General features: G+C 32.2%; 1 protein-coding gene across 1 annotated transcript; it reads right to left on the reverse strand.

The window, feature by feature from the left end:
* Window positions 1-94: 94 nt before the first annotated feature.
* LOC132708157 (uncharacterized) lies at window positions 95-18,644 on the reverse strand. The gene is made up of 16 exons (XM_060680297.1): window positions 18,407-18,644; window positions 17,657-17,878; window positions 17,204-17,378; window positions 15,648-15,829; window positions 13,277-13,367; window positions 12,368-12,564; window positions 11,725-11,957; window positions 10,517-10,682; window positions 7,672-7,941; window positions 4,800-5,227; window positions 3,910-4,082; window positions 3,716-3,847; window positions 3,247-3,463; window positions 2,740-3,000; window positions 2,470-2,694; window positions 95-451 (listed from the first exon to the last, which is right to left on the reverse strand). The coding sequence occupies exons 1-16, from the start codon at window positions 18,570-18,572 to the stop codon at window positions 125-127; spliced, it is 3,465 nt and encodes a 1,154-aa protein (XP_060536280.1). The 5' UTR covers window positions 18,573-18,644; the 3' UTR covers window positions 95-124.
* Between the last annotated feature and the right edge of the window lie 467 nt (window positions 18,645-19,111).

The following is a 19,111-nucleotide window of genomic DNA, read 5'->3' on the forward strand; positions in this document are numbered from 1 at the left end:
TAAAAAATGTTCGCCCCAACATTTCACTTAAGTAGGGAATAGATAAATAATATAAATAAATGCCAACTTTACAAATTATTGTACAAATTATATTTTTATTTATTTTTTCTTTTGCTTTAAAAAACTATTTTTTTCTTCCCTTTTTTGCCTGTTGGGTCTTTTTGCCGGCTGATTTTTTATCAGACTTTTTCTCGTCTTTCTTCGTTTGAACTTCAAAATCGAACGGATCGTATTGACACTCCGCACAGGCGACATCACGCTTTTTCTTAAATCGCTCGGGATGAATAATGCCCGCTGGGGGAGTAAATTCGATATCCAGCTCGCTGCTAGATGATGAGACAGATTTCCTCATATCCTCGTCGCTGCAGCAACAGATGTCCATCGATTTGTTGTTTTTTGTTATTTTGAATGTCATCGGGCTACATTCCATATAAGGGTTTTCATTCTCACTCTACGTAATAAATACAATATCCCAATTATGCAAATCATATTTTAAAAATATTAATTTGCGAATATATTTATGAATTTTGAAATTTATGAAATGTGTTTTTTTTTATTTGCTTATACAGTGAACTCCGGTTATAAAGTACCCTCTAGGGACCAAAAAATGAGTACTCTGTAAGAGGAAGTACGTTATCAAAAGAACAAAAAAAATCATGTAGGTACTTACATGTTTTTATTTTATATAAAATTTGAAAACTAATATACACTAATATAGGCACTAAAAACGAAAGAAACTAAACTACCTAAACTAAAAACTTATCTATCTATATAAACTTTACATCATCGTCGTTTTCGTTATCAGAGCTTTGAGGATGATTTGGCTGTGAAAGTTAAGTAATAATATCATTATCCGTTAATAACTCCGTTGTTATTAAATTATCATCGCAAGCAGTTTGAAATAGTGATTGAAGTGACATCATTCCAACATTGTGCAAGTAATTTTATATAGTCGAGGATAGTGATATTGAAAGGTACCTTATTTTCACTTGACTGGGATCAAAGGATACGAAAAATATCTGCGGTAATATGTCTTAAGCCATTTTATTATGCCCTGATCCATTGGTGGGACGACTGAGGTGCTCTTCGGAGGCAAAAACTCTAATCCGATATTTGATCTATTCATCTAACAAGTTCAGCACAGCTTGTTTGTTAACATCTCCTGCTTCAGCAGAAATTTTTCCGACGTTTATGTTGTGAGGAACTTTAATACGTTCGAGTCAGATTCGATTTCAGAACTGGACCACTTATTGCAATATTTTCGAATCTTCGAAATTGAAACCATCGTAAAATAGCTTTATATACATCTGAACGTACAGGATTTCTAATTTTTTTAATCCTGTGCGATTTACAGTCACTTGTTTTCTTGATCTTTTCGCGATTACTCCAAATTGTAGATGTTGTTGTTTTTGCCAATTTCGTTTGTCTAGCAATTTCCGATTTATCGATGCCACTGTTAATACTTCTGATAACCTCTATCTTTTCTTTTACAGTTAAAGACTTGCCCCGATCCGCCGTTTTAACGATAAACTCAAAAAATCGTGCTAGCTTTCCATACAACAATAAAGTGGATTCGCTCGCAAAATGATTATTGAAAAATCTCCGATTTTTTCGGGGAACCACCGCTCAATAATCTGGTTTTAGCGTACACTCGTACTTTATAACCAGAACAATAGTGAAAATATTGTACTTTATAACCGTAGTAGAAGTTATAAAGTATAAGAGTATTTTGGCCAGACCAGGAAGAATGTTGTATCCCATGTACATTATAAACGGAGTTTACTGTTTTAATTTCGTCCCAATTAACAAGTCGAAAAGAAAAATCAAAAAATATGTACCAGCTATTCCACAGACAGTATCTCAAAAAGTAATAAAACAGAAAGTTTTGAATTGGATATATAGGTATTAGAAATAATCATAATCTTTCGCAAATTTGGATTTTTTTGTTTGAACCATTTTGCCCTATCTTTTAAAACCAAGTGGCAGGGGAAAGTTAGATGCGGTTTTATTTAAATGTCCGAATCGTAAACTTTAGTCGGCGCTATCTTTCAACTTAATAAACGTTGCGCGTTTTTTTGAAAATTATAAATGCAACAAGTTTAATAATAAAAAGAAATATAAGCTTTTAAAAAAATCAACGAAATTTTTTAATCCGAAGGGTATTGGCAAAAATTAATATATAAGAACGCTTTTGTTATAAGTGATAAATAAGATAGCGGCCTTCCTAGGAAAAATAATTTCCAGTAATAACGGCCAATATTTCCCGAGAGACAGCAGAAGACCATTGCTAGTAGTAACCCTGGTACAAACGAATAGATGCAATACTAAATTCGCAATCTTGAATTTTAAAATCATAAAATGGAAGAACAAAAATTGAAAAGAGCAAACTAACCAGTAGTGTACTAAAATTATGAAACTTAAATCACTAGCACTTGCGTTCACTGTGAGGTGATTGAAACACATGCTTACCAAACTATGCGGATCTTTTAGGGGATTCATAGTAATCCAATAACAACCTTCCTTTTTTTGAATTTGTAATGTTGGCTTCGGTTGAAGTTTGAGCTCGTTATATTGAGCCCCCTCCGTTTTGAAACTCGGAAGTGCGAACATACCTAATCCTTTAGATTGTCTATGAGCCCGAATTCGTTGAGCAATGATTCTGGTTAAAGCACCGGGCCTCCAACCTCTTCTAGGCTAAATAAAAATAATTAAAAGCTCCGCGCCTATGACAAACCTTACTTTCAAATTCAATATGGGGGTCCGGATATTCCACAGCCATCCCATATTCGGTGGAACCATAAAACTGGGCGTTATACACTCTCTGTGACCTAATTTGGTTCCCGGATATGTATCTCCAATGGTGTAGACGAATTTACTTCTTTTCTTTCGGCCCCTCTTACATTTCCTTTTTGGTTTTTCCACTGTAAAGCCACAGTCCGGATTCTCGCACTCTTCTCCGGGCTTATCTTCGCAAGGTACATGATCGCATATTGAAGCATTCTATAAATGGACAGTTCCCATAATATTACAAATTATTTTGAGAAACATTTCTGCAAATATCATCCAGTGCGATAATAATTTATCGCCAATTTTTCAAAAGGCTTTGTGAATAATTCTAAACAATTGTGTATTTTTCGAAACCTTCACAAGATGCCAATTTTACAATTCTTTGAAACTCTCATTTTTGAAGTCATATGATTTCTAATTTATTTATTCAATAAATTGTTTGTTATTATTATTATTTACCGCTGCTGTTGTATCTACGACAACTTGTTTCTCTTCTTCAGATGCACTGTTTACTCGACATTTATCCTTTTTAACTAGACACACGGGATTTTCGCAGTAAAAGGAAGCGGAAAGTAGTTCGTATTGACAGTTTGGGATCCCACACGATGGCAGGGGCTGCCCATATGGGCAGTAAGGGTCGTCGCAAACAGATTTTTGCTCCGATTGTTTTAAAGGTCTGAAATGCAAATAGGTACACAAGTTATTACATGTTTTTTCATGCAAAGCATTTTTTTAAAAAGTATTTTCTAAGTTTCTCTACCCAATTTGAAGGAAAACAAATTAAATATTACTAAGCTGCAATTTCAAATAAATTAAATAAAATAATTAAATTAATTTTTACTTTTATTTTATTGCGCTAATATGAAAGCACCGCAATACTATTGCGATTGTCAAACCTTCATTACATTTTTTCCTTTAGCTCTCTTACCTCGCTTTGAATTCGGAACATTCTGTATTTGAACAAATGCTTTTGTCCTCCTTTTCACAACTACAGTCTTCATTTTTGCTTTTATCTTCCTTTGTTTTCATGTTGTATGGACACTGTGGGTTGGAACAAACACTATTTTTAGCGGGGAAACAAATAGTATGTTTTATTGCATTTTTTTTAGGCTTTACGGTTACCTTCCGTCGATACTGCTTTTACTTTTTTGTTTATTGCAGTCCCATGCGAAATTGTTAAAGAATTTGTTGTTTGCTTTGTATTTCTTCCCATTCCTGGATACAGTTTGCCTCATTTTGGATTTTTTTTTGAAAGGACATTTTGGATTATTGCAAATTTCGACTCTAGAGCCTTTCTGAAAAATAGGTTTTGAAATTCAAATGCTCCAAAATGCAATAAATGGGTTACAAGCGTTTGCTTCATTTTAAATAAAAAAACTACTAGACGCTCGAAACGAGTAAGCAAATATTGTGATCTGTATTGAGAGATATACCTTAACAAAAACTACATAAGACTTTTGCGAATATAAAGGACAATTTAGCAGCTATCGGTGCCTTTTTGCCGACGATTTTGAAATTGTATTAGTTGTCTCTGCTTACACGGTTGGAGAGCTCAAGGGTTTATTGACCATTTGGACTTGGCAGTTTTTATATAAATTATTTGCGTTTTTTTTTGGTAAAGAATATATGAAATGTATAAAAAAACAGCAAAGCTTTTTCGGGGAAAAGCCTGAAGTTTTTATTTGTAGGTAATTCGAATAGACGTTTTTATATTAAATTTGGTGGCCACGTTAATTCTTTTTTTGATATTTTCGTTTTTGATTCACTTTAATATTTTTATTGTTATAACAGAGAAGATTTTTAGATTAAGATCTTAAGGAAATTTAAATGTTAACAATGTGTATTTTTTATTTTATCCACGCATTATTTGCGTATCGTATCTATATTACTCCTTAAATTCCTTGACTAAAAAAACCATGCATAAAAATTTGCATTTGCACTCTTTAAACTGTTATAGTATTTTTCGATTTTCGACTGAAGAATTCTAATATGCTTAACGTGTCACTGGATACCTCAGATACAGGATTATTGTAAGGACAATCGGGATTTCCGCACGTTTCAAATTCTCCCTTGAATTTTGGATCATTTTCGTCATTTATGGTTTTGTTAATATTCTCGCTCGCGAAAGGACATTCTGGATTCGTGCAAGTCGTTTCTTCGCTCTTCGATTTGGTGGCCGCCTGTTCTGTTGCCATTGGACATGCTTTTTGTAAAAACGGGCACGTTGGGTTGTCGCATGGCTCTGGTACAGCATACGAACATTCCGAACTCCCGCATGGTCCTTTCATCATTTGTTTTGGTTGAAGTTTTCTCAGTAATTTTGGTAAAAGAGGACAATTTGGATTCTTGCATTGATCTTTGGGCAGTGGATCTGGACAATCCCAATGAATCGGGGGCAATTCCGGTGTCGGTGGATATTTGCATTTGGGATCCCCGCAGCCAATGGAAAAATAAAAGTGTAAGTTGTTTTGCCAAAACGCCAAACTTCGATCGAATGAAAGGTTTAAATTGGCTAGGAAAATTTTTTTTATTAATAAGCTTTTGCAAATTTTATTCCTGGGGACAATTTGTTCATCATAACGAAAAGTATAAATCAGTTTTCTAAAGGCTTCTAAACATTGGCCCTTATATGTCAAAACTGACATTTTTCATTTAAAAAATCTGTTTGAAAATACTGAAAAATTTATTTCCAGTTTTCTACAAATGTGCTAAAAAAATCGAACAAACTTGATCTGTTTTTTTTTAATTTAAATAATTAGAAATCAAACTACTTTGATGAATTAGATTCATACTTTAGTAAAGTGTTCTTTTTTTTATTTATCTTAAATCCTCGATTTCAAAGAAATCGCTACAACGCAAACGCATCACCACGAAATCGTCATCAAAGTTTATGTAAAGTAAATATCGTTTTAACATTTTAAAACCAAATCAAGTTGAGTTGATTTTATTACAATTTAGAGAGGTAAAAATAAAAAAATAATAAATTAACAAATTAATTAATTAATAAAAAATATTTTCGGTAGATTTTGTTATACTCTAGTGAAGAGTAGTGACTTAAGTTTTACACTTTATGGTAAAAATTTAAATCTATTTAATATGGTTGCGATTTTATATTTCAATTTGAACAAAATTTTATTTTGGGTACTTTATAAACATGATGTCGAACATTCACCAAATTTCATCAATAATTGTTTTTGGGTGAAGCGATTAATATAGTATTACCCATATGTTATATACTTAAGTGACCACGCTGACTAGAAAATTTAATTATTTCTTGATGTGTTCAACCGAATTTCCCTTTTGATAAAATAAGTCAAAATAATCATAGGGAAATGGATTCTTGAATCTAAATAACACTAATCAATAATTTTTTAACATCGCAACAAAGTGTTTTTAAGAACAATATATTTTTGTTCACGGACCTCACGTTTCTCACATCTACATATAAACAAATCTCTTCTTCAAAAAATAATTACGGCCTTCATACCTCTTAACAGGTGAATCCAACAACCAATAAGAATAGTAGATGTCGATCACGTGTTAGCTGATATCAGGGCCACCATTGAATAATTCATTCATTTTTACCTGGCGTTTCAAAAAAGCTTCACTAATTTTTCCGCTATATCGCGTCGAAATCAATCAATAAGTAGAGAATTCATTAATTAAGAAGATTTAAAAAAACCTGCATACTTACAAAAACGCTAATATCTTCTAAAAAGGATATTGTTAATCATTGAATGAAATCTAAAACCTAGTGATTGTCAATCTCATTGTCTGTAGAGTGAACAAGATATGACCACAAGGAACATATATTCCCTTTCTCAAAATCAAATTGGTACTACTTTGGATAAACTGAAAATTTAGCTAGAAGATGGTGTAACTAATATAATTATTAGCCGTGCTACCCTTCATACAGTTACATGTAAAATAGGATTTAAATACCGCAAAATAGACCAAAAACAAATGGTCGCACAGATTGCACAATGAAATTAAAAATTGTAGGTCCTAGATGAAACTTGGTTGGTATACACGATACAGTATCCAAAGGATAGATTGATTCTAGTAATAACTGTCAGACAAAAGCACCTTCGAGTAAAGGAAAACGTAATTAAGGAGAAGGGGTTTATTGAAGATTGATTGCTGTTGTTTCTATCTTGCAGATACAAGTGCAGAATGTTTTCAAAATTATCTTTTAAAAAATATGCCGCATAACAGGCCCTTGTAATGGATGACTTAAAATAATATTTATTTTGAATCCAGTTACAAGAAAGGGCAATTTCTGGAAATGTTAAATTCCTGTGCTATTAGAAAACAATATGGGACAGATAGGGCATACCGTTTAACGTCTTCTTCCATATCGGTGTATATTATACCCCATAAAACATTTCCAAGTGTAATAAATTTAATTAAAACTTCATTAACTAAAAATCGTTCGGAAAGATGTACCGTATGGCGGATAAATACTCTGCAACACAATATCTACGTAGTTTTCATTTGGAGTTACGCCCGGACACTTTCCAGGGACCAGATCTGAACAATAGCGTAGTTTTTCAAAACCAATCAAAAATCTTTTATACGATTGCAATTAATCTTATCCCAGTCATTATCTGTCTGAAACATGTTCCTTTCAGCTGCAAGAACAAACTTTATATTGTAGTTAATGTGCAAATGACAATTTGTTGGAAATTTATATCTGGAAAATCATATGGCAGATGATCAAATATCAAAATTAGTAAAACAGGGGAGGAAAGCACTTCGGCAATCCCTCGTCTAAAATTTCGACACAACCGTGGTGGAAAAATAATGACAATTCCAAAACAAAAGACCAATGGGAAAATTCAAATGAACCTGAATCACCTATAAATAAAAGCATTTAAATGTAATTACTCCTTAACGCAGGTGGCAAAAACTGCAGCTCCAATTGAGCATCTTCGTCCAACAGTCCGATTTTGTATTTCGCGTACGCGCATTTGAGCGAACCACATCCCGCGGGATACCTATTTTCTTGAGGCTCAACTTCCGTAGGTGGCAGTTCAGTTTTGAAATGAATTTCTTGCACCGGCATCGCGTCCGTGTGAACGCACGATTTTTTGCATGTCTCCACGGATATATTTTGAGCGTAAGGACAAACCGCTTGGCCACAAGGACCGAGGGCTAAAATATATAAATAAACAGTGCCTCTATTATACGAAATCGACCAAAACCAAATGTTCAAAATAGCTTTTCTACCATATAACCACTTCAATGGACTTACAGGGGTTTTCCTAATTAAATGTCAATAATTAAGGGGGTGTAACAAATGAACACCCTCACCACCATCTATCCGCCCATAAACGAATTAGTCGTCGACCAGAGCGCCTCATTGAAGTAGATACGTACGGTCCCGCTAGAGTGAGCCACTTAGGTACCAACTAAAAGTATCAAGAGGGGGCCGGCAGTGGAAGACGAGAATATGGCCGTTGGCAAGTGTGTTAATACGTGTTACATGTTAAATTACGTTTTGATATTGGCACCCACTTCATTTTGAATAGTAAATTGTTTAAGTTCGGTTTCGTGTTTAATTACACTCTTCGGATCAACAGTTGCTACAGGGGCGATTTTAAAAAGAAAACTTCATACGAGCATATGTCCTAAACGTCTTACATTTTCAGATACTGCGTGGTAAAATTTTAAAAAAATAAATTATATTTGTTTTAATATCTAATAATAACACTTTAGATATTTTATTGAAATTATTATTTAATGTACCACTTTTTTTTAAATACACCAGTGGCGGGCATACGGAATTTCACATGTATTTTGACACGCATTGATGGTTGACATAAAAATCATTCTTACGATCTCCTATCATTTTAAAAGAAATTATTTCTTGATATTTTTCAATCCGATGTACGGTTTTCACTCATAAAAATAAAAACCTCTTTCCTGCATGGTCATAACAATATCGTTAATATGACAACATGCAAAGAATTATTATTATTATTATTTCTTACTTAATTGTTTATCTGTTTTATTAAAATATTTCAAAAAGTACGTTGTTAGGATGTTATGTTATTTCATTAAAAGCGTAAAAGTTAAAACAACATTCTAATTTTTTTTTCTGAAGGACACTAGTTGGTAAACGTTGGTTGTTTTAGATAGATATTTCTTTTTTCTTTTTTTTTAACCAGTGCAGTGGCAACCTAATTAACCAAAATATTATTTGTTCATAGTTTATGAGTTTGTTTGTTTTCTTATTTTTTTTACTTGGTTGCACAGTTTTCACTTAAAAATAAAAACTAATTTCTTTCGGTGCTATCGTATTAACGAACATGACCATGCAGAGTAGAGGTTTTTATTTTTTTAAGCGAAAACCGTACATCGGATTGAAAAAAATCAAGAAATTAAGTTTCTTTAGAAATGACTGGAGATTGGGAGAATTTTTATTTTAAGAGAAATCAGTGGTGTACCAACATCAATATCTGCCAAAATAATATACACGTGCCAAATTTCATTAAAATATCTAAAATGGTATAACAGATATTAAAAAAATATATTTTATTTTCGACAAATTTACCACCATGTATCTCAGAAGTTAAGACGTTTAGGACATATGTTCATATGAAATTTTCTATTTAAAATGGATCCAAACATCGCCCCTTTAATAATTGACATTGAATTAGAAAACGCCCTATACATTTTTAATTTATTTATAATAATATATAATTTTGGTTTTAATATGGGACGTAATATGTCTTAAGTAGGGATGCAATAATTTCCTAACACTGATCGTCAGCTCCTTAAACAGTTTTGTCCCTTAAATCATTAGAGTTTTTTTTTGATAGAAGTGTCTTAATTCTTCATGTGCGATTGAAGCCTCATATCGCTATGAGATTTCAAGCCATCCATGAAGTCTTATATTTTTTCACTGGTAGTTAATGAAAGAGATTTGTAGTTCAGGCGAATTTTAAAAATTAAGTTAAGAGAAGTTGAGGTTATCCCAAAGACCAATAACATTAACATAACAAAACTATGCAGCCGAGAACAAAATGCAATATAATTTAAATTAGTATTTATTTTATTGGAAGCCATATAAATCTAATGAGCTGTTGGGAAATAAAATGTAAAGTTGCCAGTCAGCAGCAAGTTCATGGATAATATTTTAATCTGGTATAAAAATGAGCTGTATAGACAAGAACACGGGCCCAATATGATTCCTTAGAACACATCCCACTTTTAACGCCGCCATCCAAAATAAGCAAGTTTTTTAAAGAAAAGTTTACGATTCAACGTATCGAAAGCCCTATTGTAATCTAGTAAAACTAAACAGGTTAAATATTAATCATTATGTGTTTAAAGACGTCGTCACTGACGTTATGTTTCAACGTTATTTGGGTACATAAGAACCTACCACATGGCAAAATATTAATAAGTCGAAAATCGACCGACGCAGATGAATTGGGAATATGGAGAACATTCAATTTTTTCCAAGAAGTTGAGAACCACAAATTTTAGATTCAGCAGTTAATGTTATGCGTGAGGAACAATAGTTTTGGTTAGTTTTTAATTATTTAAAAAGTGTGATATTTCTTGTTCTGTCACCTATACAAAATCAAACTAACCGGGACAATTTTTGCACAGACTATCATATTTAGAGAGTCTCAGTGAAATTTGATGAGGATGGACCCGTAGATTGTCTATGAAAAATCGACGCACTATTCTAACATGAATTAAAACATCGAAATTATACCTCTCCTGTAAGCAGCTAAGATATCATCGAACTTGTCCATTACGGATTTGCATTCAACCATCGGTGATATCGGCGTTAATGGACAATCGCCTCCTCCGCCACCTCTGAGTCTTAATGGACATGTGCTGCTGTGCCATGTTTTCGACGTTTTAACTTTCTTTTGATGCTTGCCATGAAAATATAACAAAACTTTAATTAGTAGTCTTGTTTCAATCCGAATAGATATTTATAAAATAAAGCACAGCAGTGGGATAGTCGAAGTAGTATATTATGCAACAAGTTTGATATACCCCATTTTAATTTTTCAAAGAAACTTCCACAGGCTGCTGTAATGCTTTTTACCAAACTTCTGGATTCCTCCTGCGTCGGTTTTTGCTTAGTCGGGACGTCAGCAATTTCGACTAAGCAAAAACCGACGCAGGAGGAATCCAGAAGTTTTGTAAAAAGCATACCCCATTTTAGTCACGAGTTTAATTTGTTTAAGATTATCAGCATGTCGCATACTATATTTTATCTACGACTATTAGTTTTTGGCTAGTTCGTTTATTATGTAATGATACTTTATCTTAAAACCCGGAAAAAAAAATAAAAAAGTTGGGTGTCCTTGTACTAGTGTATTTTTTAAAATATGTTTAGTTTCTAACAATGGACCAAATTTTGTCAAAATCACTTTAGAATTTTATCAAAAAAATATCAAGCGAACAAAAATCTTCAAGAAACACTTTGTACGAACAATAAGGACACTTAGGATTAGACAATTAATAGAACGCTTTAAATAAAAGATTTCACTTTTTTTTAATTAATTCTGTAAATAATAAACTATCGTTACTAGCATTTTTCCCCATTATTTAGTTTTATTTAAAAAAGCTTTGTATAGACAAAAAAAACTGTCAAACGTTGATCTTCAAACTCACAGCAAGCCTAAATAGGGTATTTCTGTAGTGCTCAATTGTTAATTTAATTTTTAGCATATCTCTTATTTCCTCAATGAATAATTATTACTCTAGACCAGCGCTCGACCCAATTGGTGAAATAAGTGTTTCATATAAAGAAACGCTTTTCCTAGTTATAAAGGCAAATTAAAAACAAGTATATTGTCATTATCACTGTAATTTGAATAATAATTTTACTAAATACTCATATTGTTCAAAAAATAAATACTATTATAACATTTATCCAAGCTTGTAGAGAGTGTAATGCGTTCTCACCTTGCAATGGTGTTCACATTTCGTTTTCAATAGTGCAGATTGATTTAGTTTTAAACTGGATGGTGGCTTCATGGGTGTAAATGGCTCGTCTTCATGCTTGGGTTTGGAAAATACTCCCAGTGGTCCATAATTACATAAAGTTCCGTAAGTATGACTAAGGCCGTAGACAACTGGAGGTTCAACAAATTCATATAGTGTACCTAATGCGCTTCCTGGTGCCAGTGGACCAATACCTATAACAATTTGTCGAGCCAACCCCATGATTTTTCTATTTATTTTATCTACAATAAAGTATTCAGTCCATATTTAATTTTTTGAAGTTTCGAATACGAAATTTTCTATTTTTTATTTCTAAATGTAACCGAAACCGAATAAAAAATATGTATTTTTCTTACTTATTGGATTATTTCAAAATTGCCACGTTCAATCGTTATAAGCGGAAAACATGTTATGAAATTTGCTAATTTGTAGTACATCGTATAGCTCTATTTTTTTTATATATTTTGAAAGAAAAATCGTATATTTTCGGTTATTATATTATTCTATTTTATTGTTTCTAAAAAAATAGAAAAAAGATTAATTCAAATGGACCTTAACTTCGATATTGTGTTTTATAACGTCTTTGATCTGGAAAACTACGTGCCATATTTTTTGAACCTCCTTACGCCAGGACAATCCTTATTACCGCATAGTTTGCTGGCAATGCTTTCTGAAGTAAGTTGAAGAGCATCGGATTTCTTTTTTTCTTGATTTTCCAGGTTTCTCAGAAACGAGCGAACGCGCGCCACCTGACCTCTTGGTATAGTGACCGTCGCTTTTACTTGATCTTTAATGTCTGCACTGAAAAATAATGCGAAAAACATAACGTTATTAAATTTTTCATGCAAACGACATCTTTTGGCATTAAAATCAGGACTATTTATGTGTATGTATGGTTGTCCAGTTTTCGGGATATATCATGGCAAATAAAAAGAGTAAATGTAGGGTTTAATAAACAAGTTTTAGTTGGTTATAGCGATCGACCACTAAGTGCACTTTCATTATTCAAGCAGTGTTTAGCAACATTTCAAATATAAAGTTTTATCGGCACTCTTCGAGAAAATATAAAAATTTTAAAGATTTATCAATTATTGAAAAGTGTATTAAAATATAAAACTTCTAAGCAATAGGAATACTTGCATACGTACATTAGATACAGGGCGTTTTATTTTCAAAAAATTTATAAGGCACGTTCTATGTGTGTCTGTGTCTACTATAAAAGCATGCTGCAAAACTTTACATTTTGTGTTTTTTTTTCGTTTAACTTTATATCTTCAAAATCTTAAAAATTGTACACAAAATTAAAAAGTCTTTGCGATAAGTTGAACCGTGTACCCTCGTAAATATTTCGTGGAAATGACTCTGTTAACTATTAAATAATGAAAAATGAGTAGTTTCCTATTTTAACGTATTTCAAAATTGAGATTAATTTCGTATTTTCTCGCATTGGGGAAAGCAGACAAAACCAAACACGTTAAAGACTTAATTAATTACCTAGTGGTTTGTTAATTACCTAACCATATTTATAAAATCCAAAAACTTGTTCTGAGGTGGCCTAAAAGATATCGAAATCACATCCTTGTCTACGAAATCCACATCGATACCTGAAACAATTGGTTTAAACTTTCTATTTTACGAAGCATAACATACCAGAACAGTTTCAATTATTCGCCGCTGTAGACTATAAAATATTTCCGGAAATTGTTTTATTTTTCGTTGGTTTGTTCTTAATAGCGTGAATTTTTTAATCTTATTAAAAATTAAATTTAATATTCTAATCTATAAATTCTAAAATACAAATGCTAAGGCATTAGTTACGTATAAATTAAACAAATTTGTATAAAACAACATCTAAACTGAACAAAATGTCATCCAAAAACTTTTATCGTCGTTTAAGTTAAATTGAGTTAAATTCGAATGTCATAAGTAGCTACTGTTCTTTTAGTTTAGGTTTTGAATTTATTATAAAAAAAAATACAATTTTTAAAAAAATAATTAAAATATCGAGTTTAAGATGTTCGTTGAAAAACCGTTTAAACATATATGGCAGACTATGGGACAGTTACTTTAGTTTTACCAATGATGCATAACACCAACAACAGTGAAAACACGGGGACGAAAAGTCAGCCGTTTATAAGGTAAAGTCTGTTCATAGATATAAGAAAGTGACTAACAGATACGAATAAAGGAAAGACCCGAGCAAGCTGTAAGAATGAAATGTGGCCGAACAGGTCAATAATTTGCTTAGAATTTAATTATTTGGGGTTTTGTTAGGAAAGATACTAAACAATATTTATTTATTTATGTATGTATTTATGTTATTTTTATTACCTATTTAAATTACTTAAAATTATTCACATAATATATCATTATCACTATCGCTATCATCGCCTGTTCTAATTATTATTTGTTCTATATTACTTGCAATATGGATATACGATTGTTCTGCTTTTTCTTTGTGGAGGGATGTTATAAACTTCGGTTTCTATAAGTTTGAGGACATTGGAGTTAACACGGGGAAAAACATTGTTACGACGAATGGCAGATTTCAGTTGGTGCCAAGCATGTCCAATGGGATTAAATATACAGTGGTAAGGTGGGAGCCTTAAAACTGTATCGCCTAGATTTTTTGCATAATTATCACAGACGTATTCCTTTTGTAGATTTAAGCTTTGTAGAACCTCAATTAATTGCTTTTTGGTATAATCTTCGTGAAAATAAATGTCGTTATTATACATGTAGTTTTGGATTGTTGCTTTTGTGTCACATGAGGAAGGGGTTTCAGTCAACTGTTTACTGTGATAACTTGCATTGTCCATTACAATTATTATGCTATTAGGAGGAATATTTGGAACTAGTTTGTTTTTAAACCAACTTTCAAATAAATCAGCGGTGGTGTCTTCATGGTAATCCAGAGAAAAATCTTTAATATTTTTCGCAGACAGAGAAATTCCATTGGGAATCAAACCATCTTTAGAGCCAGCATGCAAAATAGTTATTCTTTTACCTCTTTTTGATGGCGCTTTTGTTTTACACTTATGAGTTGAGTCAACCCACCCCTTTTCCGGGGTATCATAAAGTGTCGAATCAGCTTTCATCCAAGTAAATAATTGGCCTTTGTTGTTCTCTGTAAATCCTAATTTTTTCTAGATATTCCAGTCGCCATTTCCAAATTCTAAAAGATTCCATTAAAACTTGCCTTTTTTTAATTTTTTTAAATCTAAAACCCATGTGTTGACTACCGGTTTCATCTTTTTCAAGTCTGTTAATTAAAATATCTAATGTAGGCACGATTTGTTCCTCGTATAACTAGTAAATTTTACGACGTATTATATCTTGATCACTTTCATCTACACAGGGAAAATGTCAGCATCGCTTCTTTTTTTCCTCGCTGAAATGGGATTATTCACAATTTTCCACACAGTTGATGTTGAAATTATCGTCATTGTGACCGTTTCTTCTAAAGATGCTTGCTTGCTGGCACCACGTTCAATGAGAGTCAAATAAACATTATTTATAACTTCTTTAGTGTTTTCTACATTTGATACACTAGACTCGCACATAATTTGCATAATTTGCACACGATTCAACACACGCTGTATTACACACGAAATAAGAATGATTACTAATCCCATTCAAAAGCAATTGGTCACTTTCTTATATCTAAGAACAGACCATACATAAACTACATAGGCGCCACCTTTAAATTTTTGATTTTGTATCTTAAAATTCGTGCGAGGCATTTTTAAGTTGAAATATTTAGTGATTTAATGATTTTCGCATTAACTCTATTCCTGCTGGCTATTGGTTTTCCAGTTTAGGTGAACCTTGTCTGGCCCCTAATGCCAATAGTTCAAGCAAGAAAGTTTTTTTGTAACAATCACCTTCGTCTTCTCGCGGCGGCGACGTATTATATGTACTAGGAGTAGCAGTGGCGGCGATAGTATTCTCGAACAACGCTGTCAGAGAAACATTTTGTTTAACGTTAATATCGGAAACGATTCCGAAATCCGCAATTCCACTGTACAGCGCCGCTACCAAAGGCTCAGTTCTTTCGTCTTCAAACCTATATTTATTTATAATATTTTATTAAGTTAATCAGTTAATACAATTAAATTAGGACAAAAAATGATCAGATGTTCACACTTATTTAATGATTTATGATAGCTGTTTCGGGAACACCGTGTCTTTATTAAATGCACCATATATATATATATATATATATATATATATATATATATATATATATATATATATATATATATATATATATATATAGACAGGTAGTAAGAGATTTTTAATTATTGGTGTGGCACAGTTAGAATCCAAACTTTTATGTTGGTTAATGCGTTTCTAAAATGTTCTATCTGTTTGTCCTATATACATTTAAAAAAAATTTAGATTGATATTTCGAAATTTTCTTGCTAGGTTCTCCTATGCATTTTATTGTTTTATAAATTTTGGGTTTGGTGTTTAATATGGGATAGAGTTCCGAGTTATATGTAACTGCTTTTTAGTTATAATCTTATCTATGAAAGAGGGGTCGTAACCATTGTTAAAAGCTATTTGTCTTGTAATATCTAATTCTTCTTCAAAATTTTCTGTGAAAAGTGGTATATTAAGCAGTCTCTGGATAAAAGTCCGTGTGTGAGGGGTTATGGTAGTTGGAGAAATCTGATTTGTTCGGTGGTTTAGTTATAGTTAATTCCAGAAAGTTTAAAGAATTATCTAGTTTCGTCTCTAGGGTAAATTTTATACGGTTATGTATGGAGTTAATATGATTAAAAAAAGGACTGCAGTTGTCTTTCCGTTGTCCATGAAAATTTCTGCAAGTAGTGGACTAAGTGGGTTTTTCATAATTAACAATCCTTTGGCAATATAAAATTAACCATTAAATTCAAAATAATTTTGGTCTAAACAAACTATTAAACTATCTAGCAAGTCCTGTTTTATGATAGGGTTGACATGTCTCTGAGTGTGTCTATTACCACAATCGATGGAATGCTAGGAAATAGATTTTGGACGTCAAATGAAACTAGAATTGCTTTAACTTTTTTAATTAGTTCGAAGCAAATTTTTAAAAGCCGTATGATATTCTAAAATTTTTATTAATCTTGATGAGAATTTAACTGACGGTCATGTTACAAAAGAAACTACAGGCCTTAGTGATGAATCTGTAATTACAGTTTTGATTTGTTTTTGATATAACTCGGTGGGATTATATATATGCACGGTTTAAGAAACTGTCTGTCTTTCATTTATCTGCTCTTGTAAATACTATCGAACCGAAACATCTGTGATAAATCATTAAATAACTGTGAAAATCTGAACAATTTTGTTCTAATTTAATTGTGTTAAACAGATTTTCATCAGTCCTATAATCAGTTAATGTAGATCACACAGAGTGCAAATATAGTTTGTAACTCAATATGGTTCACACCTTTCACATTTAAATGTCTCTGACTTATTTCCTTGCCGAAAAATTAATTCTTGATTTTTTCCGAAATGGCGAACCTGAAACAAGGTCTGGACGTTTTCGCCAAAACAGGACATCTTCAGGAATATGTCAATGTCGGCGACTTTGGTATCATAGTCGGAAGTAAAGGGGAACAATTCTGCAATAACACAATTGAGAATTAACTAAAATAATAAAAATCTGAAAAAACCAAACTAATAAGCTTTCATTTAATCAAAATTTAACGATATGAATGTTTACTTGGCCGATTGTAAAGTTGCTATACCAACCAAATATACTACAAAATAAAAGATAATATCGCGTGATTTGTGTTTGATTAAGCTGTAGAAGTTTTGTTTTTTCAACAAATTGGAAAAAAATTCTTTGCATTTTATTTAATAAAAATAATATTTGTATTGAGACGATAACACCGCATACCATGAATTACGCAAGATTTAACCATTCCAATCGTTTCAAAAAACTTAATCATTTCAGAGAATTCCAATTTCCAAGGTACAGTGACTGACCCGCACAACTTGACACCATCGTAAAGGCCAATTTCCAGAGGTTCGGTTTCCAGTAGGTTCCTTAGGGTCGACGGTCTACTTGTGAATAAAAACGTTTTTCCAAAATTCATTTTGATCACTCGTGGATTATTTTCTAGAAAAAATGAAAATTGGCTGCAACTATCTTACATCAGACCATAAACGCCAAGAAATCAGTTCTTCAGAGTAAGATATTCTGTTGGAAAAACCGTAATGTCGTTTTTACGAATTTGTTGAAATGGAATGGTTAACGAAACTTCTTGTCAGTAATGAGGCTCGAGTTTTACAGCCCTCGACAAAGAAATGTATGCTCCAGTGGATGACAACCTTGTAATTGTTATTTTAAGTTATACCGGCGACTTGAAATAGAGTCTATTAATTACCAATTTTTTGAATATTAATACTATATCAAAAATATCTAATCAATCAAATAAGTAGATTAGATTTACCCCTCCTTGAGCCCATCCCCAAAACACACACATAGCTTAACGCGTTTTGTCCACTCTTTTAATATGTACCGAAAGTATTTTTTCTTTATAACTGATCACTTTTTTCTTTTTTCGAATTACTTTAATTATTGGTTATGTTTATTTCCTTTAGAGTAAATAGATAACCCGGGGAACTATTTTTTATATGAACTCACCGTCGTATTCAGGCAGTGGAAAGTACGTGGTATCGATATCGAAATTCACAATCTGTGCAAATTTGAACCTCAAGCATAACTCGTCTAAATTTTCTATGGCTATGTGCGGCTGCAGGATAATCCTGTTAACGAGCGCTTCCAAAATAAAAATTTGCTCCGATGACATTTTTCTATCGAGCGACTAAAGATTTATGAAACTCGTAGAGAAACAGAAAATTTCACTGAGACTTTCATTAGAACTGACACGTCACATTTGAAAGCTGAGGTATTTCAGTGCCTCCTAATTCGTTTTTTCATTGCTATAAATTTGATTTGATTAATTAAAATAAAATAAATATCCTTACTTCCAAAAATCGTTAAAATCGGATAAGTAAAAAACGAACTGAAAATTACAATTTTTGGAAAAAACCGATTTAAGAACAAATTATTAAAAAATAAAACGCTACATTTGCTACATGCTATGGATGATGACCATACTTAATACAAATACAATTTTCAATAACCAAACTGTAATACAAATAATACAAAAAAACTTATTATTTTCATAAATTATCTTTGAGATGCTTCCTAGAGGCTTGTTCTATAATTCCCGCATCATTTTCCACTCCTTCCTTCAAAATAGCCAAATTACGTATAAACCAAGTGCGGAGAGTGTCACGATCGGGACCAAATTTGGACATTAGTATTTATTCAATTCTAACGGAA

The sequence above is a fragment of the Cylas formicarius genome, unplaced genomic scaffold (genome assembly GCF_029955315.1).
Source record: "Cylas formicarius isolate icCylForm1 unplaced genomic scaffold, icCylForm1.1 PGA_scaffold_10__41_contigs__length_53128322, whole genome shotgun sequence".
In the NCBI taxonomy this organism is placed as follows: Eukaryota; Metazoa; Arthropoda; class Insecta; order Coleoptera; family Brentidae; genus Cylas; species Cylas formicarius.

What these genes read in the sequence shown, in the direction of transcription:
- LOC132708157 (XM_060680297.1), bottom strand. Translation starts at nt 18,572, where the DNA reads ATGTCATCGGAGCAAATTTTTATTTTGGAAGCGCTCGTTAACAGGATT. An exon ending in AAGGAGGTTCAAAAAATATG is followed by an intron (nt 11,958 to 12,367) that starts GCACGTAGTTTT and finishes AAATTGTTATAG; the next exon opens with GTATTGGTCCACTGGCACCA. An exon ending in ACAATAATCCTGTATCTGAG is followed by an intron (nt 4,083 to 4,799) that starts GTATCCAGTGAC and finishes CCTATTTTTCAG; the next exon opens with AAAGGCTCTAGAGTCGAAAT.